Below are 14,998 nucleotides of genomic sequence, written 5' to 3' on the forward strand. Positions count from 1 at the left end.
ACAGAGGATTTGGCAATAAATCCAACCGGCCTCACAACCTCAGACCATGTGTAACCACGCCAGCCCAGGACCTCCACATTCGGCTTCTTCATCTCCTGGATCGTCTGAGACCAGCMCCCCGTACAGCTGTTGAAACTGAGGAGTATTTCTGTTTGTAATAAAGCCCTTTTGTGGGAGAAAACTAATTCTGTTTGGCTAGACCTGGCTCCCCAGTGGGTGGGCCTATGCCCTCCCAGGCCCACCTATTGCTRTGCCCCTGCCCAGTCATGTGAAACCCATAGATTAGGGCCTAATGAATGTGTTTTAATTGACTAATTTCCTTCTATGAACTGTAACTCAGTAAAATATGTGAAATTGTTCCATGTTGCGTTTATTTTTGTATATATATTCCAAACTCTGACATTGCTCAATCTGATATTTMTTTTTTAATTTAATTTTATATTTGTGCTTTGTTACGTTTTACTGCAGTGACTGATGGATCTATGAACGTAAGCATTTCATTTCGCTGCAGGTGCGATAACATCCGCTAAATATGTGTACATGACAAAGACCATTTGATTTGATTGATGTGCTTGTTTTCATTACGTAAATGCTTCAGAATTCACAAAAAGTGACGTTATAGAATCTCATAGAGCACAACGTATCCGATCTCCTAAGCCTGTGTTCACCACAGACCTTATTTTCCGTGTTTTTCCAAAAACCCTACAAAAAACTATTAATTTCCCCATAGGCTTTGTCCAAYGAACCATGGCGGAGTTAGTACCTACAAAAAGACGCCATTAATATTTGTCTCTGTTGGCGTCTTTCAGCGATGCCTTCAGGTCGACTGAACGTTTGCTACGTTGTGGAACGGTTTGTGCTGAACGACACGGTTTGCCAAAACGTTATTGTACGTTCTTGAACAGACTTTGAGATACGTTTKCTCCGTTCGGTGGGTGTGCCAGGGTGTGACTTTAATCAATGAGTGATGTATTTAAAAGGAGCTGTGCATTTTTAACACACAACCCAACACCTCCCCGTTTTTCCAACTGGTCGTTCAGTATAGTACCGTTTTTGTTCGATTGAACGTTGTTTTACGTTTGTATGTACTGAACGCTGCCCAGTCGATGTTGCCAGTGTGACGTGTAATCTAGTGGACGGGACGCTTCTTCGAGAACAACAGTTAGTCAGACACCTGGTTAGCGTGCTAGCCAACATCGCAGAAACATTGAGGCCCTTCAGACTATTTCAGTGTCTATTTGCCACTGTGTTTAGAACACACTTCTGTCGTATCTACTTGTTACCCCATTTAATGGCTAAATCAGCTAAATTAGCCTAGCYCTAAGCTAATGCTAACTAGCTAGCTAACACCCCCGACCATGAGTTCACTAAGTTACTCTCCTCCTGTTAAAGAAGAGGATGTCTGCTGGACGGAGAAATAGGGTCTTTGGCTGAACGTTGTTGAGAAGGAAGAGGAGGATATCACAGTAAAACAAGAAGTAGAGRGTGAACCTATTAGTGAAAGAAGAAGAGAAAGACGCGTTCAGAGTGAAAGAGGAGGATGTTACAGTAAAAGAAGAGGAAGTGAAAGAGGAGGATGTTACAGTAAAAGAAGAGGAAGTGAAAGAGGAGGAAGTGAAAGAGGAGGATGTTACAGTAAAAGAAGAGGAAGTGAAAGAGGAGGAAGTGAAAGAGGAGGATGCAGTTTTTGGAGTGAAGGAGGAGGAGGAAGAAGAGGAGGAGACTGAAGATCGGATTAACACCAGTAAGTACAGTCTTAAACAGAACGTTAACAATGGATCAATGCATCCAATCTAGAGGCGAAAGAAACACACACTTGTTTAGGTGAGGTGCTGGCTAGCAGAGTATAACACCTGTTTAGGATAGCTGTTTAGGAGAGGTGCTGGTGTAACCGGTGCTGTACTGCACCGCTGTAACTCTGCGTTGTGTGTGGTTGATTGAGACTATAGACGTGGACTTTGGAGATCAGGTAGTTTTAATTAAGCAGAATTCACTCTGCATCCTGCATCTGCATCCAAAAKAAAATAAAACATTTGTATAGCACATATGTTCGGCGAATCGTCGCCTCTTTCTCTCATAGTGCATCAAAATGATTTTTGAATACAAAAATTAGTACAGCCTCTCCTTATTATGCGTCAACACATTACATATATTTTACATAGATAAAACCACATACCTGCATCCAAAAGAAAATAAAACATTTGTAGAGCACATATGTTCTGCGAATCGTCGCCTCTTTCTACAACAGATGCACAATACAAGGGACTGGGATCATTCGAGGAGCTAGCCATCGTTCACACATACAATAGCCTGCTAATACCTTAGCTAGCTATTAACCACATGTTGAATTCAGAATGTTGATATCATCCTAAAAAGTACAATTACAAGTGCATCTTAACAATAGCATCCACTTATGASTAACCTCTAAATATACAACATTATACATGAACAAAACACTGTGTGTATGACTTGGTGCTTAAAATAATMMAACTTTTCTGAAGACAACARAAAAAGTGTGCYTACCTCTCATAGTGCATCTAAATGATTTGAGCACGAGCACGCAGGGCAAAACGTAAGTACACACTCCCCTACTCCCAGGATGCAGACATGCATAATAACAAATCAACATGCCATTTTAATATATGAACCTGGTGAAATTCACACAGTACTTTAACAACTGTTACATGAAGGCTACCTGTGTCCTGCGTAACTTCATGAGGATGGACACGAGGACCAGGAGGGGATCTGCAGCTCGCCGCCGTGTGCCAGAGGAGGAGTCTGCTGCTCTGCAGGATGTTTCAAGGATGGGGTCCAACAACGCAGCAAGAGAGGCAATCCGTGTGCGGGAGATCTTCACCTCCTACTTCATCAAAGAGGGTGCTGTTCCCTGGCAACACCATAGACTACACTATGCACAACCAAAGGCTCTTTTAATTCACATTGCCATAAGAGTATTCTTCCATTTACTTAGCTATGTCAACTGCAGTTATTCAATTCACAGTTTCTCTCCCTTTGATTTCTACTTCTCAGGTGAGGGTGCTGTTCAGGTAAGGGTGTGATGTCTGTGCAAAAACAAAACAGGCTATTTTAAATCACCCATTTTGAAAAAATGTAGAACAATTAGACACCCTATAACCCACGCCTACACACTCATGTATCAATCTGATTGATGGATTGTGTTGTGCAGGCTCAGGTGTATAACTGCGTCTCCTTCCATTTTCAAAGAATAGGCAAGAGGGCCAACCATGGAGAATAGTAAGACACTTCATTATTTCTATAACTACACTATATTGTTTGTCTTTGTGTGTCTGTTTTTCAGCATAAAGAACTCTGCAGCCACTTAGTGTGGTGTGGACAGCAGGTGAGGCCACACACAGATTCCTGTTGAACACTGTCGCTTTAACTTCTCTAGGATAGGGGGCAGCATTTTCACGTTTGGATGAAAAGCATACCCAAATTCAACTGCCGGCTACTCATCCCCAGAAGATAAGATTAGCATATTATTAGTATATTTTGATAGAAAACACTGAAGTTTCTAAAACTCTTAGAATCATCTCTGTGAGTATAACATAACTTATTTAGCAGGCGAAACCCCGAGGACAAACCATTTTAATTTTTAGGTCATTTTTAGGTCATTTTTCTTTCTGCGTTTTGTTTCGCGCCTGCAGTGTTTAAATATGCTTCTCTCTTTGTTTACTATGGTGCTAACTCAGATAATAGCATTGTTTGCTTTCACCGAAAAGCCTATTTGAATTCTGACATGTTGGCTGGATTCACAACCAATGTAGCTTTAATTTGGTATCTTTCATGTGTGATTTAATGAAAGTTTGATTTTTATAGTAATTTATTTTAATTGGCGCTCTGCATTTTCTCGTCTTTGGCCAACTGAGACAGTAGCGTCCCATCTAAACTCAGATTTTTGGATATAAATATGAACTTTACCAAACAAAACATACATGTATTGTGTAACATGAAGTCCTATGTGTCAACTGATGAAGATCAAAGGTTAGTGATTCATTTTATCTCTATTTCTGCTTTTGTTACTCAACTCTCTTTGACTGAAAAAATGGCTGTGTTTTCTGTGGCTATGTACTGACCTAACATAATCGCAAGGTGTGCTTTCGCCGTAAATCCTTTTTGAAATCAGACATGTTGGCTGGATTCACAACAAGTGTAGCTTAATTTGGTGTCTTTCATGTGTGATTTCATGAAAGTTAGATTTTTATAGTAATATATTTGAATTTGGCGCTCTGCATTTTTACTGGCTTTTGGCCAAGTGGGACGTTAGCGTCCCACATATCCCAGAGAAGTTTTAACTACCTTATTTTCCAATAACAGTCTCTCTTCTTCACTTCATTCCTCTCTCCCCTTCTCCCTAAATCCTCTAGGTTCTATCAGCTGTGTCGGTGAACCCCTCCTGCATCTGAACTGGCTACATAGAGGCACAGCATGATCAGAGGTGAGAGGTCACTTTGTCAGGTCAACAGGAAGTATTATTAAAGAGATGCTTTACATTGAAATACAGATAGATGCAGTAGTCCCATAGTTAATGATCCCAGGTCAGTTTATATTATACAGGAAGTATTATTAAAGATGATTTACATTGAAATACAGATAGATGCAGTAGTCCCAGAGTTAGATATCCCAGGTCAGTTTATATTATACAGAAGTATTATAAAGAGGTGATTTACATTGAAATACAGATAGATGCAGTAGTCCCAGAGTTAATGATCCAAGGTCAGTTTTGCATTTCACCTCCTGATTGATGAAAACACAAGGCTTAAACATGCTCTCTCTCTCCATCTGTCTCTCATCTGCAGGTATGTTTGGATGTTAGAGGATGCCAACCCCCAGTCCCATCATCGCCACCTACCCCGCTTTTAAGATAACCTTTGGGCCGACTAGAGACACCATTATGTAATTGTGATGAACTGAGAGAATATTTAGGTAGCACTGTGATTCATTAATCATGTGCTGCCTTCCCTGCTCCTATGTGCTTACCTCTTTCCCTTTCTGTCTTTTACACCTCTCTCTCCACCTCCTCTTTCTTCCTCTGTTTTTATAATGCACAACAGATGTGCATTGAAGTACAGATTGAACTTGTATTTATAACACTTGGATAATGAGCTTTTCAATAAAGTGTTTCATATTCTCTACTGGTTGAAATGAAGTGTAATTTGATGAAATAATCCACCTGTCCTGTGTTTATCAGATCAATGCAGATGAAGGGCATTAAATGTTGAGATGAACCAGTGTTATTTACAAGATGCATAGGAAGTGTAGTGTACTGTTTTTTAAATTCTATTTCTGTATACATTAATTAACTAGTAAAATCCTGTTTCTAGTCTATTAGTTACAATGTGTAACCATTGATGTCCCATGACCAAGATTGGTAAACTCTGTTAAAGTGTATAATTGTAATACATACATGCAGATGCAGCATCATTCAAAGACTGGAATGTGATACTCCTGGTATTGGATATGACTGAAAAATAATCTCAAAGACATTCATACCTAAACAGCACCTTTATTTGCCAAGGTAGAGTACATGATCAGTGAATATATTAAATGTACAGGCTACAATGTGTGGATCTCATGCATGGTAATAACTACATGTATATACGACTTGCATCCTTGGTACAACATGATATTATATTCTACTCAATCCATAGGCTTCATTAATGTCATTCAGGCTGTTWTGAAGTTGATACAACTGGCTATGATAGCTGAGGTTMATAGCTAGGTTCTGAACTAATATGTATACCAAACGTTTGGGTCCATACACAGATCGGCTAGATAGCTAGCTACACATCCATRGGTATACAGGGATTTTAATCATCCACTGCACAATAAGCAAGAACATAGCTAGCTATGTTATTTCATCTATCTGCATGGCAAATATCAACAAGGCAAGCTTACAAAATTGTACATTCAATTTGCAGTAAATTCTTCAGCTAGCTAGATTCTATACATSYACTGTTTCACAAAACGACAGCCTGGTTTGCTGGTTGTTTCAGGAGTCCYTAAAACAACCAGAATTACAATTTCAAACTCATGTCACAACACCCATAAAGATAGCTGGCTAATGTTAGACAGCTGAGGGATGGGGGCTGGAGAAATGTAACCACTCTCAAATTCATAGAGAAAGCTATTGTATCAACCTTAACCCAAAACCTAGGGACCTCATCAAGAAGTTCCGACATCTTGGTGTAACAGTTATAAGGTGTTGGCTTGACAGTCAGTGGACCCAGGTTTGAGTTCAGCTCAGGGCTACCCCCTGAATTCACTACACTATGAAAACAAGGACTGGCCATCCATGATATCATAATGATAGTTTAACCAGGTTTCTAGGCTATATAGTATATTCTATAATTCATCCATGATATCATAATGACAGTGATAAGAGAATTATGTTCTCCAGGTACATAACCCAATTTAATATATTACTGTCTGCAAACCAGAATTTGTAAGATCCTGGTCGAATGAAACAGACGGAGGCTCAGCTAAAATAGTCAAAAAGGTTTATTCACGGGAATGTTCTAAAGTCAAGAATACAAAACAATACATTTTATACTGACTTCTCACGCCCACACATTCACACAACCATACGCACACACATACACACAACCATACGCACACACATGTCCTGCTACCCAGCCGACAGAGATTAGTGACCTTGTCCTTGAGACGTACTCCCTGTTCTCTCCCAAATCTCTAGTCAGGTCGGCACCAAGCTCAGACAGTCTGTGTTTATAATACCATAAAGACATGTTGTCTTTACCCTCATTCTGACTAGGACTACACATTTATTGATTATGATTTTATACATTCTAATCAATTCCATAGAATTATATGTTTCAGGGCGGAATATTCTAATCATTCAATTAACAGATCATTTTCACCTAACAGATAGTTTAACCAGGTTTCTAGGCTATTATAGTATATTCTAGAATTCATCCATGATGTCATAATGATAGTTTAACCAGGTTTCTAGGATATATAGTATATTCTAGAATCCATCCATGATGTCATAATGATAGTTTAACCAGATTGAGGCTATATAGTATATTCTAGAATTGCCGGTGAAGATTTCCTGTGGAGGTCAAATTGTTAGAGCTTTTAAGTTATTGTATAATTTTCAGCCTATTTTTTTCACTCCATTACATTAAAGGCGAAACATACCCTAGATTCAATAACATTAATGAATTGGTTTGAAACCTTTGTTTTAAACCCTTCTCAAAGTTGGTGCCTTGACGGATTTGTAAAAAAACGGTGTATTATAAAACATTATATTATTTAACTAGGCAAGTCAGTTAAGAACAAATTCTTATTTACAATGACGGCCTACCCCGGACGATGCTGGGCCAATTGTGCGACGCCGTATTGGACTCCCAATCACGGCCGGTTGTGATACAGCCTGCAATTGAACCAGGGTCAGTAGTGACACCTCAAGCACTGAGATGCAGTGCCTTAGACCGCTGCACCACTCTGGAGCCCAACATTGACTAACGTTGGTTAGCATGCATAACTTCTGGTGATTGAAGCTTACTTGTGTTCCCCYGGTGTTAGGGCAACACCTTTCTTATTTTATATTCATGTTGTAGAGAGAAGCGGGGCTTCTGTCCTCCTCAGATGAGGAAGCAAACCCCCGAGCATCTGGCGAGGGGTATCCCCGGAGTGAGGGATCTTAGCACGGGTCTGAGCGACCAGTGAGTTACTCCACAAAAAACATTACTGTGACGATATTTTCTTTTATTACGGCAAATGGAGTACTACGTCAGCCTTTGCCAGAGCCCCCTGTGCCAAGTTTTCTTGACTCATACCCTGACTTTTTAAAAGGGATTTCGTGGCAATTAGCTTAGGAACCGCATGACAACTTGAACGCTATTGTTCGACTGGCTCTTGGACAGGCGTTATATGTTTTTACATTTTCTGGAAAAGTTTTTATTTGAAAGTGTTTTTGTTTACTTGCCTGCCTATTGAATTTGGAATGCACTGTACTGTTCATCTCTGAAACTCACTGAGATAATTCCTTTTGATACAGCAGTAGCAATACAGGGATATAACATCTACAGAAAAGACAGGAATGCTTATGGGGGAGGTGTTGCTGCAGCACATTCGGAAAGTATTCAGACCCCTTGACTTTTTCCATATTTTGTTACGTTAAAGTCTTATTCTAAAATGTATTAAATTGTTGTTTTTCCCCAATATACACAATACCCCATAATGAGAAAGCAAAAACAGGATTTTAGAAAATGTTGCTAATTATTCATAGTGTTCATAAGTATTCAGACCCTTTACTCAGTACTTTGTTGAAGCACTTTTCGTAACGATTACCGCCTTAAGTCTTCTTGGGTATGAACAAGCTTGGTACACCTGCATTTGGGGAGTTTCTCCCATTTCTTCTCTGCAGATCCTTTCAACCTCTGTCATGTTGGATGGGGAGTTTCACTGCATGGCTATTTTCAGAGATGTTTGATTGGGTTCAAGTCCGGGCTCTGGCTGGGCAACTCAAGGTTATTCAGAGACTTGTCCCAAAGCCACTCCTACGCTGTCTGGGCTGTGTGCTTAGGGTTGTTGTCCTGTTGGAAGGTGAACCTTCGCCCTAGTCTGAGGTCCTGAGCGCTCTGGAGCAGGTTTTCATCAAGGATCTCTCTGCACTTTGCTCCGTTCGTCTTTCCCTTGATCCTGACTAGTCTCCCAGTCACTGCTGGTGAAAAACATCCACACAGCATCATGCTACCACAACCATGCTTCACCTTTTGGATGGTGCCAGGTTTCCTACAGATGTGTGTCTTGGCWTTCAGGCCAAGGAGTTCAATCTTGGTTTCATCAGACCAGAGAATCTTGTTTCTCACAAATCTAAAAGTAACTATTATTGCCATTGCCAACTGTCTAAAAAATAGTCTACATAAAGCCAACAAATAAAAACATTGCAGCCTGCAGGTAGAAAATATCCTGATTTAAAAAATAAATCACATTAGCTAAGCATGGCCTGTTGACAACGAACTTGAAACATTGTATCAACTATCAACTGGGTTGGCCCGAAACTCCTGATAGCAAGCTTGCACCATTGTATAAAATAATCTCGGCCGTCAGAGTTTCCCACGCCAGTGAGTTTGGGACAGACGCAACTGTCGGCTATTTGTGCAAAGGATAAGAAGTAATCAGGTATTTTATGACATTTCCACTGGATCAGAGCATTACATTTTTCCCTTTTATGCCGAGTGGTTATCGAAAGTGCGAGAGCTGGAAATCTTTTACTAAAATACTTTGAGAAACTATTGTCATACTCAATTTAATTTGATTAAACTTTGTTTACTTGCTGTTTGAGGTGAAGAAAAATTACTTTGAGAAGCTCCACAACTCATTAGTGGTGCAGCGTTAAGACAATCAGAAATACTATCAGACATCCCCAAATGGGCACATTTATAGGCCCACATTTGTGTGCAGGCCAGGTAGACTAATCCTACTTCTATATGTGTAATCAGGTGTGTGTCCTTACTCAACATTGACAGGAGTGTTTCAAACAAAAGACAATTAATAAATTGACAAAACTGACGCATCTTGCGGGGTCAGGTCTGGGTGGTCTGCCACGGGCCGTTTCCTTTAGTATCCGTTTGGGTCGGCATGGGGAATGATTGTATTTCCCCATAGTATGTTGTACCGAAGTTGACCAACTGAAAGGGAGTGTAACTTTATGACTATAATTACTGTTCCCCATGCTAATTTAAGGAATAAATTGAGCCTCACCCTCATCACCTGTGGAAGGCGGGGCTTCCAGCGATGCACCGATTTAATAGTATGTTGTACCTAGTTTCCCTCCTTCAGGGAACAGTAGTTATAGTCATATGTGTGGATTTAATAGTATGTTGTACGTAGTTTCCCTCCTTCAGGGAACAGTAGTTATAGTCATAACGTTACGCTTGTCATATGATGAACTTCAACTTAAACACTCGATCTTGCTGTGGGACAGTTTTTTGTATTCAGATCTCTGAAATGCACTCTAACAACGTAACATTTAGTGTCTCCTTATGTTACGCTGGGAAAACAGTTTTCATGGGCACAGAAATCCTAAATCATTTCAGAGTTTGCTAAATCCAATGGTTCTAACTGAGAGTCACCTTAACTTTATTGACAACACCCGAATCGATACTGTCAATAACGCGGGTCTTCAATAATTACACAATACATAACACTGTAGCTGTTTAGTTAGTCACATGTTCAACTATCATCAGCTGATCCAGGAAATCATTTTCTGAATAACAGTCAAATGACAAACATCACGACATGCAACAACAACCAAAGTGCTTCTTCATTCATTACTCATGTAAAGACAGTTATGCCGTGCTCCATGTTGGATCCAACATCCCTAACAAATTGATGTTTATATTGTGTTAGTGTTTGCTTGATTTACAGTAGGGTCTCATTAGTCTGTTTGGACACAGAGATATTTAGCTCATAATGTGTAGAGAACTGTTCCTTGATGGATAGGCTATTGTACAACACACACAACTATTTTCCTTTATTCAGGACATTTAGAATGACAACACATTACAGAGTAGCCTAGTGGGAATATTCACAAAATTATCTGGTTATGAAATGTCATGACAAAGCCATTTTAGTTTCCATGTTTCACCTGAAAAATTTAATGATGTATAGTCCTAGGTCTGTGTTATTGCTAGGTGAAGTTATGGGTCCTACAGTAGGTCTATGTTGTTGTTAGGTGAGGTTATGGGTCCTACAGTAGGTCTATATTGTTGTTTGTTGAAGTTATGGGTNCAGTAGGTCTATGTTGTTGTTAGGTGAGGTTATGGGTCCTACAGTAGGTCTATATTGTTGTTTGTTGAAGTTATGGGTCCTACAGTAGGTCTATGGTATTGGTATAACTAGTGGTTTCCGCATTAGCATGGAGGAGTTTCTGCAACCAATTTGCGTGTGCATCGCCCTCATGCGCCAATTTTAGCAAACACAGAAAGGGGCCTATATTGGAGACCAAAAGTCGTCTGGCACACTGCTTAGGATTTCAACAACTTTAATAACTTATTTCTAGCCAACAATCATCGATGTTACTACTAATGTGAAAACAAGACAAAATATGACTTGTTGCTCACTTGACTGTCTTAAGATAATTGTAACATTCATTACAGACGTCAATTGTTGTACAACATCATCTATCATGTTGGCATCACCWYTTACAGTGGATTTCTGCTGTTGTGGCCCTTCAACCATCTGTCTGGCTTTAGGAGAGAGACGGGACTACCATGGATCCTCTGGGGAGTTTCTACAACATCATGAAGCTGACGAGGCTAGAAGAGAAGAAGAGTCTCTAGAAGAGTCTCTCCACATCAGAGCACCTCAAGAAACACCAGGGATGTTCACCTGCCATTGTGCTGATTATTTKGATTAGACACTATTCAACTATTCAATCATGTCTTGTTTTGGAGTCAGATGGATGTCTAAATCCACTGCCCATTTCCACAGGTGTTCTTTATGATATGAAATAAAGTGCTGATTCTTTGAATGAAGTATAGTGTCTTTTTGGGTCAATGAACATTCCCTGTTTGTCTGTTTTATTTGGTTGTTACTCTAAGTTAGTCTGATTTTGCACAATCACTGTCTGGCTGACAGTCTGTGAACTGAGTCAATCTAATACCCACAGAATGAAAGTTGTGGGTATTTAATTCTGCTAAAATTATTTTATTTAACCATGTTAAAGGAGACCAGATTAGACTCATAATGAGGCTGACCACGTTGAAGGAGACCAGATTAGACTCATAATGAGGCTGACCACGTTGAAGGAGACCAGATTAGACTCATAATGAGGCTGACCATGTTGAAGGAGGCCAGATTAGACTCNTAATGAGGCTGACCACGTTGAAGGAGACCAGATTAGACTCACAATGAGGCTAACCATGTTGAAGGAGACCAGATTAGACTCATAATGAGGCTGACCATGTTGAAGGAGGCCAGATTAGACTCATGATCAGTGGTGGGAAAAGTACCCAATTGTCATATTTKAGTAAAAGTATAGATACCTTAATAGAAAGTTACCCAGTAAAATACTACTTGAGTAAAAGTCTAAAAGTATTTGGTTTTAAATATACTTAAGTATCAAAAGTAAAATTCCATATATTAAGCAAACCAGACGGCACCATTTTCTTGTTTTTTTATTTACGGACAGCCAGGGGCACACTCCAACACTCAGACATCATTTACAAACGAAGCATTTGTGTTTAGTGAGTCCGTCAGATCAGAGGCTACTGCGGGACGACCAGGGATGTTCTCTGTTTAGTGAGTCCGCTAGGTCACAGGCAGTAGGGATGACCAGGGATGTTCTCTGTTTAGTGAGTCTGTCAGATCATAAGGCAGTAGGGATGACCAGGGATGTTCTCTGTTTAGTGAGTCTGTCAGATCATAAGGCAGTAGGGATGACCAGGGATGTTCTCTTGATAAGTGCTGAATTGGACCATTTTCCTGTCCTGCTAAGCATTCAAAATGTAACGAGTACTTTTGGGTGTCATGGAAAATGTATGGATTTAAAAGTACATTATTTTCTTTTAGGAATGTAGTGAAATAAAAGTAAAAGTAGTCAAAAATAAAAATAGTAAAATAAAGTACAGATACCCCAAAACAACTACTTCAGTAGTACTTGAAAGTACTTTTACTTAAGTACTTTACACCACTTGTACTGTGTTACAGCTGCTCTCTCCTCCTCAATGCCATGTCCTAGACCAGGTACTGTGTTACAGCTGCTCTCTCCTCCTCAATGCCATGAACTAGATCCAAAGCCCTCTCCTCCACGGTTTCCCCAACCTAAACTCACTGAGATGAGGTCCAAAGCCCTCTCCTCCACGGTTTCCCCAACCTAAACTCACTCACTGAGATGAGGCCAAAGCCCTCTCCTCCACAGTTTTCCCCAACTAAACTTCACTGAGCATGAGGTCCAAAGCCCTCCTCCCACGGTTTCCCCCAACTAAATCCACTGAGAATGAAGGTTTCCACAGCCCCTCTCTCCACGGTTCGCCAAACCTAACTCACTGAGATGAGATCCAAAGCCCTCTCCTCCACGGTTTCCCCAACCTAAACTCACTGAGTGAGGTCCAAAGCCTCTCCTCCACGGTTTCCCCAACCTAAACTCACTGAGATGAGGTCCAAAAGCCCTCTCCTCCACGGTTTCCCCACCCTAAACTCACTGAGATGAGGTCCACGGAGGTGAAAGTCTATAGAGGTAGTCTGGTTAACCACATGAGTAACTTGCCTGACGACATGGGTTAGGTTCCCAAGCACTTTAAGTCGGTGTCATGCTTCATGGAAAGAGACAGTAAAAGTTAAGCCCAGAGTGTGCCAGGTGGACATTGGGTTTGATTCGGACTGCCAATGTGCCAGGTGGACATTGGGTTTGATTCAACCCTGCCAGTGTACCAGGTGGGACATTGGGTTTGATTCAAACCCTGCAGACATGTGTACCAGGTGGACATTGGTTTGATTCAACCCTGCCAGTGTTACCAGGGGACATGGGGTTGATCTCAAACCTGCCAGGTACCTAGGTGGACATTGGGTTTGATCCAGACCTGTCACGTGCACCCAGCTGGACATTTTGGATTTAATTCAGGACCCTGCCAGTGTGCCAGGTGAGCTTGGTTTTGATCCAACCTGGCCAGATTACCAGGTGGACATTGGGCTTTGATTCAACCCTGCCAGTGTGGCAGGGGTGGCGCATGGGTTTGTTCAAAGCCTCTGCCAGTGTACAGGTAGGACATTGGGTTTTGAGTCAGATCGCTGCCAACATGCCGAGAACATGTATTCCAAGGGTCAGTACTGTATAAGCATCTAATCCGACCTCACGATGTTTTTCATGCATGACTAAGAATGACAATCCGCTAAGTATGTTAGATTTTAAGCCTGCCATGTCCTATGTTTGTCACTGCGAGATCAGACACCATTCACAATGCTGGCTGAGGTACGAGTAAAACATTTACATATATTTCCTATTGTAAAAATTCCCCATCGTTAAAAAAAAAATTCTGAAGATGGCAAGGCTTTAGTTCAGTGGGTACTCATTTGTCAGGAAAGCAGGGGAAGCTACTCCATTGTTGGATGAAAAGCAGGGGGGAGCTACTCACCATTGTTGAGGAAAGCAGGGGAAGCTATCCATTGTTGAGGAAAGGCAAGGGGAAGCTACTCCAATTGTCGATGAAAAAGCAGGGGAAACTACTCCGCCATTTTGATGAACGCAGGGGAAGCTTAACTCCATTGTTGATGAATAGCAGGGGAAGCTTACTCCCCTTGTTGAATGAGCAGGGGAAGCACTCCATTGTTGATGAAGCAGGGGAAGCTACTCCATTGTTGATGAAAGCAGGGGAAGCTACTGCCTTGTTGATGGAAAGCAGGGGAAGCTACTCCTTGTTTTTGAATGAAAGCAGGGGAAGCTACTCACATTGTCAGGAAAGCAGTGGAAGCTACTCCATTGTCGATGAAAGCAGGGGAAACTACTCCATTGTTGATCGAAAGCAGGGGAAGGCTTCCATTGTTGATGAAAGCAGGGGAAGCTACTCCATTGTTGATGAAAGCAGGGGAAAGCTACTCCCTTGTTGATGAAAGCAGGGGAAGCTACTCCATTGTTGATGAAAGCAGGGGAAGCACTCCATTGTTGATGAAAGCAGGGAAACCTACTCCGCTTGTTGAATGAAAAAGCAGGGGAAGCTACTCCATTGTTGAGGAAAGCAGGGGGAAGTGTTGTGAGTAAACAGAACTGCCTGAGAATGTGGGGGGAAGGGACGCTGCTCACTGATTGGCTGTAGTGCAAGGGTCCCTCCAAAAATCTATCACTATCCTCCAAAATCTACCCAACTAATACCCTATCTTGTATTGGGACAAACAGAACAAATATTTAGACATTCAAATATGTCATTTTTAAATAGCTCGACAATTCACTCCAGCTGGGCCTTTTTTAAACACAGCCAGTTGTTTCTGCTGTCGATGTTATGCTTTTGCT

At 41.0% G+C, this 14,998-nt stretch overlaps 3 protein-coding genes across 8 annotated transcripts in view; 2 read left to right on the plus strand and 1 right to left on the minus strand.

Annotated features, from left to right (window-relative positions):
• Positions 1-14,998, plus strand: part of LOC112069533 (gelsolin-related protein of 125 kDa-like) — a 243,717-nt gene that overhangs the window by 109,475 nt on the left and 119,244 nt on the right. The window lies entirely within an intron of this gene.
• The window catches only part of LOC111979311 (uncharacterized), a 141,014-nt gene that overhangs the window by 78,479 nt on the left and 47,537 nt on the right, over positions 1-14,998 (minus strand). The window lies entirely within an intron of this gene.
• Positions 144-14,998, plus strand: part of LOC112069531 (zinc finger protein 271-like) — a 145,690-nt gene continuing 130,835 nt past the window's right edge. The window contains 1 exon segment of the mRNA XM_070438575.1: positions 144-1,400. Within this exon segment, the coding sequence (XP_070294676.1) occupies positions 1,359-1,400 (42 nt within the window). The 5' untranslated portion in view covers positions 144-1,358.

The sequence above is a fragment of the Salvelinus sp. IW2-2015 genome, unplaced genomic scaffold (assembly GCF_002910315.2).
Source record: "Salvelinus sp. IW2-2015 unplaced genomic scaffold, ASM291031v2 Un_scaffold1042, whole genome shotgun sequence".
In the NCBI taxonomy this organism is placed as follows: domain Eukaryota; kingdom Metazoa; phylum Chordata; class Actinopteri; order Salmoniformes; family Salmonidae; genus Salvelinus; species Salvelinus sp. IW2-2015.